The sequence below is a fragment of the Cydia fagiglandana genome, chromosome Z, assembly GCF_963556715.1.
Source record: "Cydia fagiglandana chromosome Z, ilCydFagi1.1, whole genome shotgun sequence".
NCBI lineage: Eukaryota > Metazoa > Arthropoda > Insecta > Lepidoptera > Tortricidae > Cydia > Cydia fagiglandana.
In genome coordinates this window covers 15,200,731-15,216,283 of record NC_085959.1, presented here as the reverse complement: position 1 = coordinate 15,216,283, position 15,553 = coordinate 15,200,731, and the positions used below count along the sequence as shown (strand labels likewise).

General features: G+C 36.9%; 1 protein-coding gene across 2 annotated transcripts in view; it reads right to left on the bottom strand.

Annotated features, from left to right (window-relative positions):
- Positions 1-13,948, bottom strand: part of LOC134678912 (eukaryotic translation initiation factor 4 gamma 3-like) — a 35,609-nt gene extending 21,661 nt beyond the window's left edge. The window contains exons 1-5 of one of the 2 annotated variants that reach the window (XM_063537657.1): positions 13,410-13,948; positions 5,767-5,792; positions 5,519-5,679; positions 5,140-5,252; positions 2,649-2,777 (exon numbers count right to left, since the gene is read on the bottom strand). In XM_063537657.1, the coding sequence (XP_063393727.1) occupies positions 2,649-2,777; positions 5,140-5,252; positions 5,519-5,679; positions 5,767-5,792; positions 13,410-13,465 (485 nt within the window). In that variant the 5' untranslated portion in view covers positions 13,466-13,948. Of the gene's footprint in view, positions 1-2,648; positions 2,778-5,139; positions 5,253-5,518; positions 5,680-5,766; positions 5,793-6,014; positions 6,427-13,409 lie in introns of those variants that run through there. The other variant, XM_063537656.1, reaches the window with a different exon arrangement.
- Positions 13,949-15,553: the final 1,605 nt, after the last annotated feature.

The window sequence follows — 15,553 nt, the reverse complement described above, 5'->3', positions numbered from 1 at the left end:
ATAAGGAATATTACGCAAAACTCTGCATAGAGGGCGTCACTAACTCAATCACAAGGCCTATCGTGAAACACGACAATCGTAAGTTCGCTTTCTGCCTCTCTATCACTCTTACTTATTTTATCGATAGAGAGGCAGATAATGAAATTTCGATTTTCGCGTTTCGCGGTAGGCCACCTGTAAACAAACCGCCTTGATGCATCAATGTTATAGTATAGACTTGTCAAAAAACTGTTAAGGCCTATGCATTAATGTATAGAGTTGTCAAAAAACTGTTAAGGCCTAGTATGTGTAAGTTATTTTATGGTTTAGTAAACAAATTAGTGCTGCAGAACATTGCATCCGCGCCCTATTGACCATCCGCATACAGCTCTGATTTATATACTGAAAAGTCGCACGGTTTCTTTATTCCCTATTATCAAAGATAAGCTGAAAGGGTTTACATGATATCGTCTTGGGTCATCCCATTCGTTATTCGTCAAGTTCTTAAATTAGTCCTATTCTGCTTACGTCACGCATTCTACATTGAAAGCCACCGACGATAGTGACGAATGTTGAATGGGTGACGAAAGCAGAATAGGACTAATTTAAGAACTTGACGAAAAACGAATAGGACGACCCAAGACGATACCGTTTACATTTACCAGTGATGAGGAATTTATAAAAGTTTGGGATCATGAGTGTGCTGTAACTACTTTCAGAAAGCAAATGGAATGATAGATAATGAAACTTTGAGTTAAAAATTAAAGTTTATTTGCAAAACTTATCTAGTAGCTTTTGTATTTACACACCACTATATACATTATACATTCTCTTTGCCAGAATGCCGAAGGAGCGTTATATTTTTACCCCCTTATTCATGAACGTTTACTAAAGTTGACAAGCCGATAATTGTTTGTCCCTTTCCATCATACCAATATGTCGGAAAGGGACAAACGATTATTATCGGCTTGTCAACTTTAGTAAACGTTTATGAATAAGGGGGGTTAGACTATATGAATGTATAAATGAGGGGTAGTATCAAAAATATATGTAGTGTAGCTACTACGTATATAATATGGTTAATTCTTTGGTGCTGTACAGTCGATTGACGGGTTTCAACGAATGAAATATCATTTCACATAGGCTGAATTCAATTATAAAGAAATCAAAAAGGCAGACCTTGGCACTAATAAAAGCTAGGGTATATTACAATGAAATTGCTAGCGAAGCTTTAACATAGGTTTTTAAATATTTTAGATTCAACTTTTTAAATACAATGTATGGGTATCGTCTTGGGTCGGCCCATTCGTTTTTCGTCAAGTTCTTAAATTAGTCCTATTCTGCTTTCGTCACTCATTCTACATTGAAAGCCACCGACGATTGTGACGAATGTAGCATGAGTGACGAAAGCAGAATAGGACTAATTTAAGAACTTGACGAAAAACGAATGGGACGACACAAGACGATACCAAAGTATGGACTACATATTGATTCATATAGTGATAGTGTATATAAAATAAGTACCTCCTGGGACACGCAGCCGCAAGAACAAACAAACACTTCTTTCAATACTACACTTGAATTAGAATAAAAATAACTCCATTATTATTATACAAATTGACTGTGTATGAATATCAGGCTCACTTCATAGTGGAACGAGTTACACATAGATATTACTATGAATATAATAAACTTATTCAAAATAACGTTTATAACTTTAATTCATAAATCGAAATTAATGTATAGATGAGGGGTGGTGTCAAAAATCATATAAAAATAAAGAAGGATCCTAATCCGAAATAGCGGTCCGTTATTTTATTTTATCAAGCTATAAAGGTCAACTTTGGAATTGACACAACTTATGTAATCATCATCATCATCATCATCTCAGCCATAAGACGTCCACTACTGAACATAGGCCTCCCCGTTTTTTGGGGGGTGAATACCATAATCGCCACGCTTGGCAGGCGGGTTGGCGATCGCAGTCGAGTACACCGAATTTGAGGGACGCTGCTGCCCGTCCACCGGTGGTCTTGGACGTGGTTTAAGGACATACCCGGGTCCTGGACGTAGTTTAAGGACATACCCGGGTCCACATACCCTTATATTCACTTATGTAATATGTTTATATTATTTTATTTACAATTTTCTCGGAATATCTCAGTAAGTAACAAAAATAAGGTATACCTTCATAAAATTATAAAAAAAAAACAAATTACCTAATCATTATTAATTGCGATATTCATTTTACTTTTGACGGTGTTTTAATCCTTAAAATCATGGTAAGTGTAAAAATATGGGTGCATACAGCTTATTTAAAAATATGTCCCATAGTTCTTAATTCGCAGACATAAGAGCTATAGGGCTATAGGACATATTTTTGAGTATGACGAGTGCACCCATATATTTACACTTGACTGTACATTCAGTTCTAATTGCAAAAACTATTATCTAACTTTTTTTGACGTTGCGTTTGATATAAGGTGATATAATATGTGACGTTCCACGGAAAAAGGTACCTTATGGCGGCTGGCGCCTACGTCGCATAGCGCCGCAATAATATTAGAGCGGCGTTAATAATAGCGTAAGCGTCAACCGCCATAAGATACCTTTACCCGTGGGACGTCACATATAACGTTATAAGCGTTATAGAATGTGCATATAGTTACCCTTGCGAGCGCGGCTGCTGGTAGGACTGCGGCGGCAGGCTCATGTGCGGGAACACCAGCGTGGGGTGGTACATGACCGGGCCCGACGCGGCCGCCGCGGCGGGGCTCGGGATGAACGGTTGCTGCTGCCTACACCAACACACACACTATGTACAGTCGCCATCAAATATATCGGAGCGGTCGAGGCGGTCAAAAATATCTGAACACACTCTAACGTCTTGGCAATAAAGGCGTGTTCAGATATTTTTGAGCGCCTTGACAGCTCCGATATATCTGATGGCGACTGTACTTATTCAAAAACAAGACAAAAAAAAGAACTGTCGTGCTACGCCGAGAGGACCTATAGTTCGTTTTTTTATTACTATTAGCATTAGAAAGAAGGTAAGCGATCTTGACATGTCTTTTAATTGAAAAACGCTTTAAAAAAAACCGGGCAAGTGCGAGTCGGACTCGCGCACGAAGGGTTCCGTACCATAATGCAAAAAAAAAAAACAAAAAAAACGGTCACCCATCCAAGTACTGACCTCTCCCGACGTTGCTTAACTTTGGTCAAAAATCACGTTTGTTGTATGGGAACCCCATTTAAATCTTTATTTTATTCTGTTTTTAGTATTTGTTGTTATAGCGGCAACAGAAATACATCATCTGTGAAAATTTCAACTCTCTAGCTATCACGGTTCGTGAGATACAGCCTGGTGACAGACGGACGGACGGACGGACGGACGGACGGACGGACGGACGGACAGCGAGGTCTTAGTAATAGGGTCCCGTTTTACCCTTTGGGTACGGAACCCTAAAAAGTAACTATTATGAAAGCAGAAGAATATAAATGATCATACTAAATTCATAATTGTTACATATGTACTGTGGCTTGTTTTTTAAAACGTGGTTTCAATTAAAACTTCGGTATCTTAGAGTCTTTCGCTTTTCCACCGTACTTATTTGTAACAAGGCGATGTAAACATGTGTTTGGCGTCGACGCACAATTGCGCATTTAACATGTGATATTACAACATCATACGGAATGTAGTTTAAAAGTTTTGTTTGTAATCATATTTTATTTTGGAAATTAATCTTCACTTCCCATCCTACGTTGAAAAAAGAAATCACTAATCAAAAAGAAGAACCGAAAATATATCAAATAAGAAGAATTAGGATAGAATTCCTGTGTCCGTAAATACAATTTATAAAAGTATCTAAAATGACGTGATTTACTGCAAACGCATTTTTTTCAGATGTCACTTATTTGGCCACAAAGACTTCATAATCAGAACTTACATGAGAATCCTCCGTTTATGTTTGTTTGAAACGTTTTCTTGGGATTTCGACATTATAAAAGTTAATTGTTTACTTCTGAAATTCTAGACTCACAAAAATCTTCTTTTCAATGACGCCAGACTCAAGAAAAACAACTGTCATATGCCCATTATATGATACGATTTATTAAGCTACCCTCTGGTTTTACAAATAATAAATTGAAAGCTGGTAACCCGGTCATAACAACTGAAGCCCCACATCAACTATAGTTTAGATGTGCAGGATCGAGCACTACCTACAAGTTTATAAATAATATCGTTGGTTGGTTTGACAAATCCATCCAATTACGCTTACACGCTTTGCATTGTTTGAGCGCGCTGATAAGGTAATGTAAGAATTGCGGCGCGAATGTTACTTTTTAAGTATCTTGACGCGATACCTGGCATTTTACTAAACTAGAGGAATTTTACATTTACACATTGTTTTATTTATTAATATATCTACTAACTTATATATATTACTAGCGACCCGCCCCCGCTCCGCACAGGTTAACAAACTATACACCTAAACTTTCCTCGAGAACCACTATATAGATAGGTGAAAACGGCATGAGTCTGTCCAGTAGTTTTTGCGATTATCGCGAACATAACACACAAACAGACAGACGCGGCGGGGGACTTTCTTTTATAACGTGTAGTGATAAGAGTTTGATAAAGTACCTTAATTCGTTTATCCGTATTTCATTTTATAAAATCTCAAAAAAAAAACACTATGAGCTTTTACAGCTCGGAAAATTCAATATATAAACTATAGTATAGCGTTAGCCCCCTCAAGTTAATTCTATGTGAGTTAGGATCCACGAAAGTTCCCAATCACATAGTGGGGTGTGTGCTGCCAGACTTGAGGTCCCCTTTTTAGTTAAGGTATTGGCAGAATTCGGGTCAAATAAAGGGCATTTTTAGATGTTTTGTGGTTTATTTACCAAATGTCTTTAAATCGTACCTGTACATGAAGTGCTGAGTCTTCTTATTGCAGTGTGATCTTCTATAAGAATTAGTCCTTACAATTTTGTTTTCAAATTTTAGATTAATTTTTTTGTCGCGATTAAAGCTTGTGACGACTGGCAACTAATAGGCACGTTACTGACGTTGCGGAGCAAAATATTGTTACAGACACAATATTTTTCTCGACAATGTATGTATATTAAATAATACCTTTATATAAAAAAAAATACCTAGGATGTGCATTCGGCCTGGTGCCGTGCTGGCCCGGCCGGAACTGGTAGTTGTGGTACTGCGGCCGCGTCTGCGGCGTCTGGCTCTGTGGTGCCACGAAGCTGTGCCCAGCCTGAAAACATACATACACCCTCATTAGTGGTCTACAGAAACGGAATTTGTAAGGCCGCATTATTTAGTCTTAACAGATGTCTTTACTCTTTCATGTAGCATTGTAATATTACATATTATAACACCACAACGCACAACTAATACACACATCTTAAGAGATGTTGTTACTTAAGAGAAGGAAGAAAAAATATTTGAATTTTTGTGGTACTTGTCAGAATGAAATGGCGTAGCAAGATAACGACTAATGAGTAATGAGAATGTCAGTACCATAGAGTTCTTCGTCATGTCCTGTGGTGGTGCCGGCGGCGCCGCCTGCGGGGGCGCCGGCTGTGCGCGGAGGCCTGCCTGCGGCGCTGGCTGCGCGCCTCCGCCCGAGCTCGCCATGAAGGCCGCCCCGCTGCTGCCCGAGGGATGGTAGCATTCCGTTCCTGCACAACATCACATCTCAATTACATTGTCCTTTCTTAACGATTATAAGAAAAAATACTATACAACAAAAAAAAATAACTACTTACTGTGTGGTGTAGGCGCCCGAGGATAACTGAATATATTAGCTAAGGAAAATCTCAGATATCAATAAATAATACGTTAGACAAATCAAAACATTGCTAGCCCAATGGATCACATGTTATAATAACAGCTGTTTAACATTTCGTATACGTACACGAGCCAATATACAAAACACAATGGTTCACAGTAAACAAACCTATTTAAATAAAACATAAACCAAAACGGGTTTGACCAATCGCTTGTAATCACTTACTAGGTTGAGTTAGCAATCTGTAATGGTGCGACGGCAGCATACAGTTGGAGCTGGAGTACCGAGAAGGCTGGTCATGCTTGAGAGAGGTCGAGTTGGGCTGCTGCGGTATGAACTGCAGCGAGACATTGTTCAGTGGCAAATTGATTTGATTCGCGTTCATGTGCTGCGTGACGGCCGCCTGCGGCATGTTCAGCGGTGTTTGTATACTTTGCGCCACATCAATCGCACCTTGCTGGGACTGCCCTCCATGATTGGCACATGCATGCGGCAGAGAATTCAGAGAACTGTTGGTTCCTCTTAATGCCACCATTTTAATTTCATGATACAAATCTTTTAAAAATTGAACGAGCCATATGTTGAACCATTCCCAAAACAATGGCGATACGATCATCGGCATAAGGCATTAATTCCTAATGTTTCATGTCATTATAAATTACATAAAATATAGTAACTTGTTATTTGAGTTGTCGTATGTGATGGACGCTTATATTAATAATCCTTATCAAATACAATCTGGTTTATGGACTCTAAATTCAGCACCGATAATCTACTATTCTACTTCAAGAGGTTCGGTCATGAAATCTTACGTGGTTACGCATGTTGGTAAAGTGCGAACTCACCGCATTCGAGATTTAAATACTAGTTTATTGCAGCATACAGAAAATCGATAAGGAAACGCGCGTTACATGGTTCTACGCTAGCACTTAATTTAATACCGCCGCGACACTTTCACTCTATCGCGAACAATCGACACTGCTCTAATCAACTTCTAATTCAATAGTATTAAAAAAAACTACAATTCATGAACAACACCAATTATTTGCGAAGAAAACAACTGTGAGATATCACACCGTTGAACATTTCATTTTGCAAAGCACGGAAAGGGGATGTTATGCCAGAAAGGGACAAAGACATCTTTTAGTTCACCTCCACAAATTTGGGGCGTCACCCAGCGACGTATCCCGAGTCAACCCCACACCAAGCGTTTGTTAAGCCTGTTGAGGGAGAAGCGTGTTGAAATATACACCGCTCGTTTCATTCCTGGGATTGTTGTAGAAGATCGTACTAGCGCGTTAGTCTATCTAAAACACCCGCGAGCATCACGCCGTGCCCGTTTAAACAGAATAAGACAGGCGATGGGTGGCCAATGAAAATGACAAGGGGAGTTCGACTTTTTTGTTTCAGAGTCTGCAGCAGGGGTTGCTAGCCGTCGGCTGGTGTTTTCATTGGAAAATGCGAGCGGGTAACGACATTGAAACAAATTTGAGAGGAAAACGTGATCACAAACTGCCGAGAGTACCGTGTCACTCGTTTGAAATAAATAAGTGCTGTTCCACAAAGTAACGGCCCCCTATATAAGGCATATTTGATTGATTGTAATGAATAAGTACCTTTAATTAGACTAATTATTAATTTTCGTGTTATTTTTTTTTTGAACGAGGTTAACTTCAACGAAAAATTTTTGATCTAAGTAATAGTATGTATTATATTTATAAATACGTACAGCACTACCATTATTTTTACGAATACGACAATTCGTTAAAATAATGGTATTACTGGAGAGTAATGGAGTCCAACTTCTGATCTTTAGATAATTATTTCTACACTTTTATTTCTACACAGTTTAAGCTTTAATTCACACTTTTTTAGGGTTCCGTACCCCAAAGGGTAAAACGGGACCCTATTACTAAGACTTCGCTGTCCGTCCGTCCGTCCGTCCGTCTGTCTGTCACCAGGCTGTATCTCACGAACAGTGATAGCTAGACAGTTGAAATTTTCACAGATGATGTATTTCTGTTGCCGCTATAACAACAAATACTAAAAACAGAATAAAATAAAGATTTAAGTGGGGCTCCCATACAGCAAACGTGATTTTTGACCAAAGTTGAGCAACGTCGGGCGTGGTCAGTATTTGGATGGGTGACCGTTTTCTTTTCCATTTTTTTTTGCTTTATGGTACGGGACCCTTAGTGCGCGAGTCCGACTCGCACTTGCCCGGTTTTTTATTATAATTGGTGCTCAATAATTAGAAACTAAATGGTTACCGAAAGCAACTCAGTATATTAAAAAAGTTAACTTTTTTGACAATCAAGACGTGAAACTCAAGTAGGTATTTTACCCAGGAGGGTTTGTTGCTAGCCGGGGAAAATAAGCCTTGATAGCAAACAACACCCAGACCCAAAAAAACTTTGATATAGTAGGCGAAAACTAAAGTGCGCCGATTAGTCATAATTGACATCAAACTTTATCTTTACGAATATGTACAAAAGGAAAAAAAAGAGTCTTCCAAATAGCGGGAATAACTAGTTATGATACTTTGAGTTTCTGGGATAGGTCGATATTATCCAAGAAACTCAAAGTATCATAATTATAGTCTGTTTCTTTAGGTATTTAAAAAAGAGTAAACAAAATCAACCCTCAATTGGCTGTTTAAATCAGTTGACGTTAGATGAAAACATTACATGATCAAATAATGTAGGTTAAAGTCAGGTCGTTCAGTGACAGATCCAGGTGGTTTTGTATTTGATTGGTTTATCAATAAATGTTATAACTACCCGAAAATGTACAAATTATTTGTTTACTTTTATTTAAGTACCTAAAGATGCAGAGTATCATATAGTTATTCCCGAAAAGTTTAATTTACCTAATAACGTCGACACAAATAGTCAATTAACTTTGAAATTTATGTTTCTTTACAAAAATCTTATTTTTCTAAATCAATAGACTTCGTTCGAATTGAAAAGTTGGAAGACTAGTAAAACATAGAAATAAAAAATTATATAAGTGAGTGGGATCAAGATTGTTTAGGTTGTCCAATTGGGTTTATTGGGTACGTAAGAGACCGGGAGTTATTTTTTTTATTGCCCTATTTCAAAAGGGCCATTACAGATAGCAATAATCGACTCACTTCATTTTTCGCCTAGTGTCTAAAGCAAAGGCTCGCAGAATATGTTATTCACTTCGCCATTTGACAATTATTACGTAAAAACATTATTAACGAATTTGACACCTTCCTTTACAGCTGGCCGGAGAAAGCACAAAATCGGGGGTTATGGAGAACCAGGGGAGAGGCCTATGCCCAGCAGTGGGACTCTCAAATAGGCTAAGAAAAAAAAGTATATGTATACCTACACGATAGGTGTTGAATACTACTTAATAGCCCCCGTTAAAGGCAGCCTATTGTAACGGACGGGAAAATACGGAACCCTGCACTGAGCATGGCCCGACATGGCCTTGGCCGGATTTTTGTTTCTAACCTGTTACTGTTAACTTCCAGAATCCAAACTAACAATTTTCATAAGTATCACAACGATATGAAAAACTATCACGTGTTAACGGATTAACGTTAACTTACGTTAAATCTACCGAAATGTAACGATTTAACGTTATACGAAGTTAATTTTATTAGTAACTAATTTGATGGGATTTATACACGGTGTTTTTTTTGATTTCCGTTAATTTCAAGGGTGCATTCCTGAGCTTAAATCAAGTAACTTTCTCAAAGACACCGATGTTCTAATTAAGTCCATTTCGGATATAATCAATAATTTATTTTTTTCCTATACGGCCTCTAACTATAACATGGCAAGTGATTTACGAGTTATACAGTACAATACTCATTATTGCACACCTCACATCCTCGTTATGTGATATTAGTGATTTATATTATTTCGTAAAACAACATAGTTAAACAACAAATGTTTTAAACAATTGCTCACTAGATGACATAATATCATTCCAAAATACGGCAAAATTGATTTATTCCTAATTTTATTAGGTGATTAAAAATGAGTAAATACAAATAAATATGGTTTATGAGCTAGTACACAATTTATAGATAAGCAAAACCTCTCTAGTTAGTGTGCCATATTATCTTTATATCTAGATCCACCTGGTAGGTGTTTATCACTTGAAGCTAGAGTACCATGCCTGCAAAGGGTTGTATGTGTCGGCGGCCGATCGTAAGATTAGGCAGATCGTAATGTTCCTGTGTAATGTTTTGACGATAGTCACATTAAACCAATATATAGGTAGGATAGGTTCGTTAGGTTGCTTCAGTTGCCCAAAGGGCAAACTGCCCAGAAATAGAAATAGGAGCCCCGCTACGCGCAGCTTCGTCGACTCAGGGAACGAGTCACGTTTCACGATATGCCTAGGAATTTCACGATATGCCTGATCTTACGATCGGCCGCCGACATATATAAAATCAATACAAGTGTGTGCAGTTTATAACTCTAATAGGTTATATTATAGCTCATTCTTAATATCTATTCTATGATAAATTGGTGATACCATAAGAAGGAATTTAGGATTGGTAATATTAAGGTTCCGTTACACAGGTGCGTTTTCCGGGCGGGGCGTGAGCATTTCATATGTAAAATCGGCGCCCCCCTCTCACGCGCCCGCAAAACGCGCCTGTGTGACGTAGCCTTTAATGGTGGTTTAGGCATGTAATGTAAGTAAGGCTGTGTAACCTAGTCCAGTATAGCGAACCATCTCCCTACTAAGCCTATTTTCATAAATGAAATGTGAATCAATTGGCCTTAATGGCCCAGAAGTAATATAATATTCTAACCTTTACTGATGAAAAGCCTCCAAATATGAAGGCGCCTGGGTCATGTAATAATCATACCATTTGTGGTGCTAGCTCTCCATCTATTATCAGATGAGCACAACAAATTAAGAAGTATTTTACATATATTAAATCATTGATAATAACTTCAGCCAGTAATAAGAATGCTATTGTTTTTCAACAGTACACTTTGTAAAGTAGTATAAACAATAAACACATTTAGCCTCAGACCCAGAAATAAACAACCACTTCAGTTGGATAAGCAGTTAAAATTAATATGTTAATGTTTTACATGACATTAATAATGAAAAGTTTCATTAAATGCAATAAAATCCTAATTTGATAGATTAGGAATTCTTTACAGTTGCATACTATAGTTCTTTTTTTTAGCATTAGAAATAAGGTAAACAATTTTGATGTGACTTTTAATTGAAAAACATGTTATAAAAATAATTCACGGCAAATATGTAACAATTATGAATCCAATCCGATCATTTATATCCTTCTGCTTTCATACGTAATAGTTACTGATTTTTAGAAAAAGCGTTTTTCTGTTAAAAGACATGTCAAGATCGCTTACCTTCTTTCTAATGCTAAAATAGGTTTAATAGGTTAAGGTTTAGTAAGGAACACAAATGTATCTAACAGCATGCACTTTAGTCTCAGGCGATGCCGCTTGGCACGATTGTTCCTTAGGTCAAACAAAGTTGATCTGGCCCGGTAGCCGGGAGATCGTACCATGCAGACCCCTCAAAAAGGGGGGGTGAAAGGGTGGGCTCCCCAGATCAAATCTATGCTATATTCCTTCCTAATCTTAGCAACTAAGGCAAGTTATATCATTTTCGTATAATTTAGGGACGGAATTCATTTTCGAAATAATTAATAACAGTGAGATGTAAAATCGAACTTTATGTAGGTATTTATATTTCATCCCCTTGTTACAGTTCTCTACCAAGCTTCTTTTCCCGTATTGACTAGCTCTTTTTGGGAATTTTCTATCACTTTTCCGTAAGGTACCTTTTCTACTAAACTCTGAGACGACATTACTAGGCTTATAACTAACTTATAACAAAAATAAAAACAGGTAAACAAACATTAAGCATCAAGGTCTCAGATCACGCAATAATAAAAAATAGAGCACTTATTCACCTTTTTACAAAACATTCAAGCTGAGCCAGCCGGTCCGGGCCATAGGAACTACGCTCGCATTCCATTGCATGTTTTGTTTAAATAAGTATTTATTTACTCGACAAATAAAATGGATTTAGTATAGTTTGTAAATTTTAGTTTAGGTCATAATAATTATGTAAGTACCTACAGTATTAAGTAATTATAAGTTAAGTGTGCGCTCACCGTATAATGCATGAAAAACAAAAAGAAATTGTTTTGTAAGTGACTATTATGTATTCTTATGAGAAATAAAGATCTTTAAACCTATTTAATATATCCGAAACTAGAAATCTTCATAAGGTACCTTTTCCCATGGAACGTCACATATTCATAATGTTATCATAAATATAAAGTAAGACTTTCAACAGTAATGTGACACAATAAATGCAATATGTGTGTCAGATGTTAATATCTATACATCTTGATGATGTTAATATCAAAACAAAGTCCCCCACCGTGTCTGTCTGTATGTTCGCGATTAACTCAAAACTACTGAACGGATTTTCATGCAATGTTTAGGTATCACAGCATGAAACAAACCAGGCACAGATCTATGAAGGGGGGGCTATGAAATTGGCGAATTACCCTATTATTGTTTTTGTTATTATTGTTTGTTACTACAACATCAACTATAAAAAAATGTGTCAATTTTAAGGCAAGGTGCACTATCTAAATAATTCACTCTCTAACACCCATTCAACAGTTGTTTGAATGAATTATTTGTTTGCAATAGTTGCATATTACAATAGAAGGCAATGCCATCACCACCAGATTGTGTTTATATCTCTACATAAATTATTATGATAATAATTAGACTTGACTATGTCTTTATACTGAATTAAACGGTTAAATATTATCATAATAGTTTGGTATTAAATAAAACAGTATAATTAGGGTACCTACTGTCAAGTGGTTGTAAGGCATAAACTGGAATTAATGTCATATACTAAGACTAATACTTCTAATAGTAGTGATTATAAGTTAGTCTATATTTTGATAGTATATTGTCAGTATTCTATAAATGTACCCTAATTATTACTATTTTTTTATGAGACATAATAGCAATACATATAATATTGTTATAAGTTGTTTCATATTTTGACTTCAGTAAATACTACTTGTGTTCCTTTTTGGGCCAATAATGCAAAACAAAACACACATACACAAAGTTAAGGCTAAAAACATTAATTATTAATTCGCACAAATCAGCAAATGGCACTCGCATTGTCCTGTAAACTAAGTGATCAGTTTCCATTCTCAATAACTAGTAATTACATTAAGTCTGTTAATGTTTATTACTTTATCAGTAGACATTTGGATTAATGTCAATGTACTAGGACAACATGTATAACTAGGCAAATTTATTCATGCTTTATGATGGGTTTGACATGTTGCCATTACCGTTCAGCATAAAAACATTAACAATTGAGTCACTTGTTGTTAATTGAATAACCACCAATAAACAGACAAAAATACAATCAGTGTCAAAAGTTTAACACTGATCTCAATATTATATTATTAGGTAAATTTACGTGAAGTTAACTTACAGTAAACAGAGATTCGCGAATGCGGCTCTGCCAGATGCTGAAGTGGCATATATTACGTAAATATAATGATAAAGGCACAATAACACATGAAATAAAAAAGGATACGGTCCGGGGCCACGTTGATTCGGCGCCAACGGCACCTGATTCCCGTTGCCACTCATAATCTTGGCAGCATAGGTGTCGGGACACGTACACCACTCAAGGTGGCACGTAAAATCGCCCTAACCGATTGTAGGACACATCCGGCACATAGGTAGATGATTTACCGACGTCAGATTGACAAGTCACACAATTCAATATAATACCTTTAAAGGCAACGTTTCTAGCAAAAACATTGTACTACACTTGAAAAATCACATATATTTTCGGAAGAACTAAAAAGCATCACTAAGAAAGGACCCAGTCACTAAACAAACGACAGTACAAAATGGCGGATGTTAACCAATAAACAAACGTGACTGTCACTGTTTCGAGCCGAATTAAACAATATTTATTACTTAATTTTAACGTTGCTTCTGTTGTACTATTGTCTGAGTTATACTAGAAATGTAAAAATAATTTATCTGCTATAAATATATTAATACATTTTTTTTTTCAAATGATAAAACTGTCATACGATAATTCACGTCGTGTTCGTCTAGCTAGTACTCTCACGTCACGTCACACAACTCGCAAGCAACATCGCATGCTGTCATTCCATAGATATAAGAATATAAACAGATACCTACCAAGCGAGCTGTCAGTGGGACCACTTTTTGTTTAGTGTACGATTAACAAAGCGACCCACTTTGCTGTAGCCATGTCGATAAAGTCATATCGATAAACTATCGACATTTCTTGCAATTTTAATTTTACTTCAAAGGTTTGACTATACCTAAAATGAACAAAAAGGCTTGTTTTCTTTTTGTGGTTATCAGATCACAATTTTATAGTCACGCCCCAGGAGAGAACCAAGGGAAAGTTCAGATATTTAATTAAAATACATAAATACCTACTAAAATAGGTGGTCCGCAATAATTGAATTATTTTATTACATTATAATATATTCATTATCCATTAGAATTTCAATTATGTTTATGTTTAACGAAGATATTGAAGCTTCAATTAATCTCTATTTCGTTCCGCTGTGTAGCGTTTATCGATATATAACATGATTAAAATCGACTTTTGACATCCCTAAAAGAGCACACATATACGTTTTTACGCACACATGCACAATTTGGGTCGCCTAAAAAGGGGACACTTGGATTTGAAGTCCATCTTGTCAACAGTATGGTTGTCCTTTTTTGACAAACGGCATTTTTAAAAGAGCAAGGAGAGAGAAATGATACTAGTTGCTGCGCCGTGAAAGAGAACAGACAGAGTAGGGGGCTTGTGTCATTCATTCTTTTTTAATGTCTATTGCACACCATAGAGCCATAAAATCATAGGCAGGGCGCACATGATGCGACAAAATTTTGCAAGGAAATCTGTCAGGTCAAGGTACCTTTAAATAGGATAGTCAAATAGACCGATTTGAGAAATTGTCTTCGATCCATAGATTTACACTAGTATAGAGTAGTAGAGAAAGCGCTTATTGTTTGTCCTTGTCACAGTCTCACATTTTTTTGTTTCCCACCGTAAATTGTGTATGGTTTTGTAAAGTCGAAAATTGGCATTCTGCGTACACTACACCCCTTGATTTAATCTGTTATAATTTGGTTATAATCTTAAAGCAGTTTTAGCCGTAAAGCCCCCTCCAGACTATGCGCGTGAATCGCGGGCGAAGCCGCGAACGTGAGTGTGGAGTCGATTTCGCTGTCTGCGAAAATCGACGCCACACTCGCGTTCGCGGCTTCGCGCCGCGATTCGCGCACGAGTGTGGAGGAGGCTTAACAGACTACCGCACCGGACTGCGACCTTGGCGCTGTCATATCTCTTTTTCGCTCTCACATATAACTGCGTCGTTATCGGATGTACGGCGAACCAGAGTCTGGCTAGCCAAATATTGTTGACAAAAATTTCCTTGTATCTCCAATTGTCTATGATTTAAAAAAAGCTAAAAGTCAATTGTCAATTTATGTCATTTATTCAAATTGTTCGCGGTTTAGTGGTTTATTTTAAATAATATAAATAATGACTATGCATAGTAAGGTCCGCACACTATTATTTAAGCCCGTAAATAAATACGACAATGTGCGAAGTCGACGTGAAGCGTTTTATATAACGAAAAACTGCAATGTTTACAAGTCGTAAACAATATAGTAGGA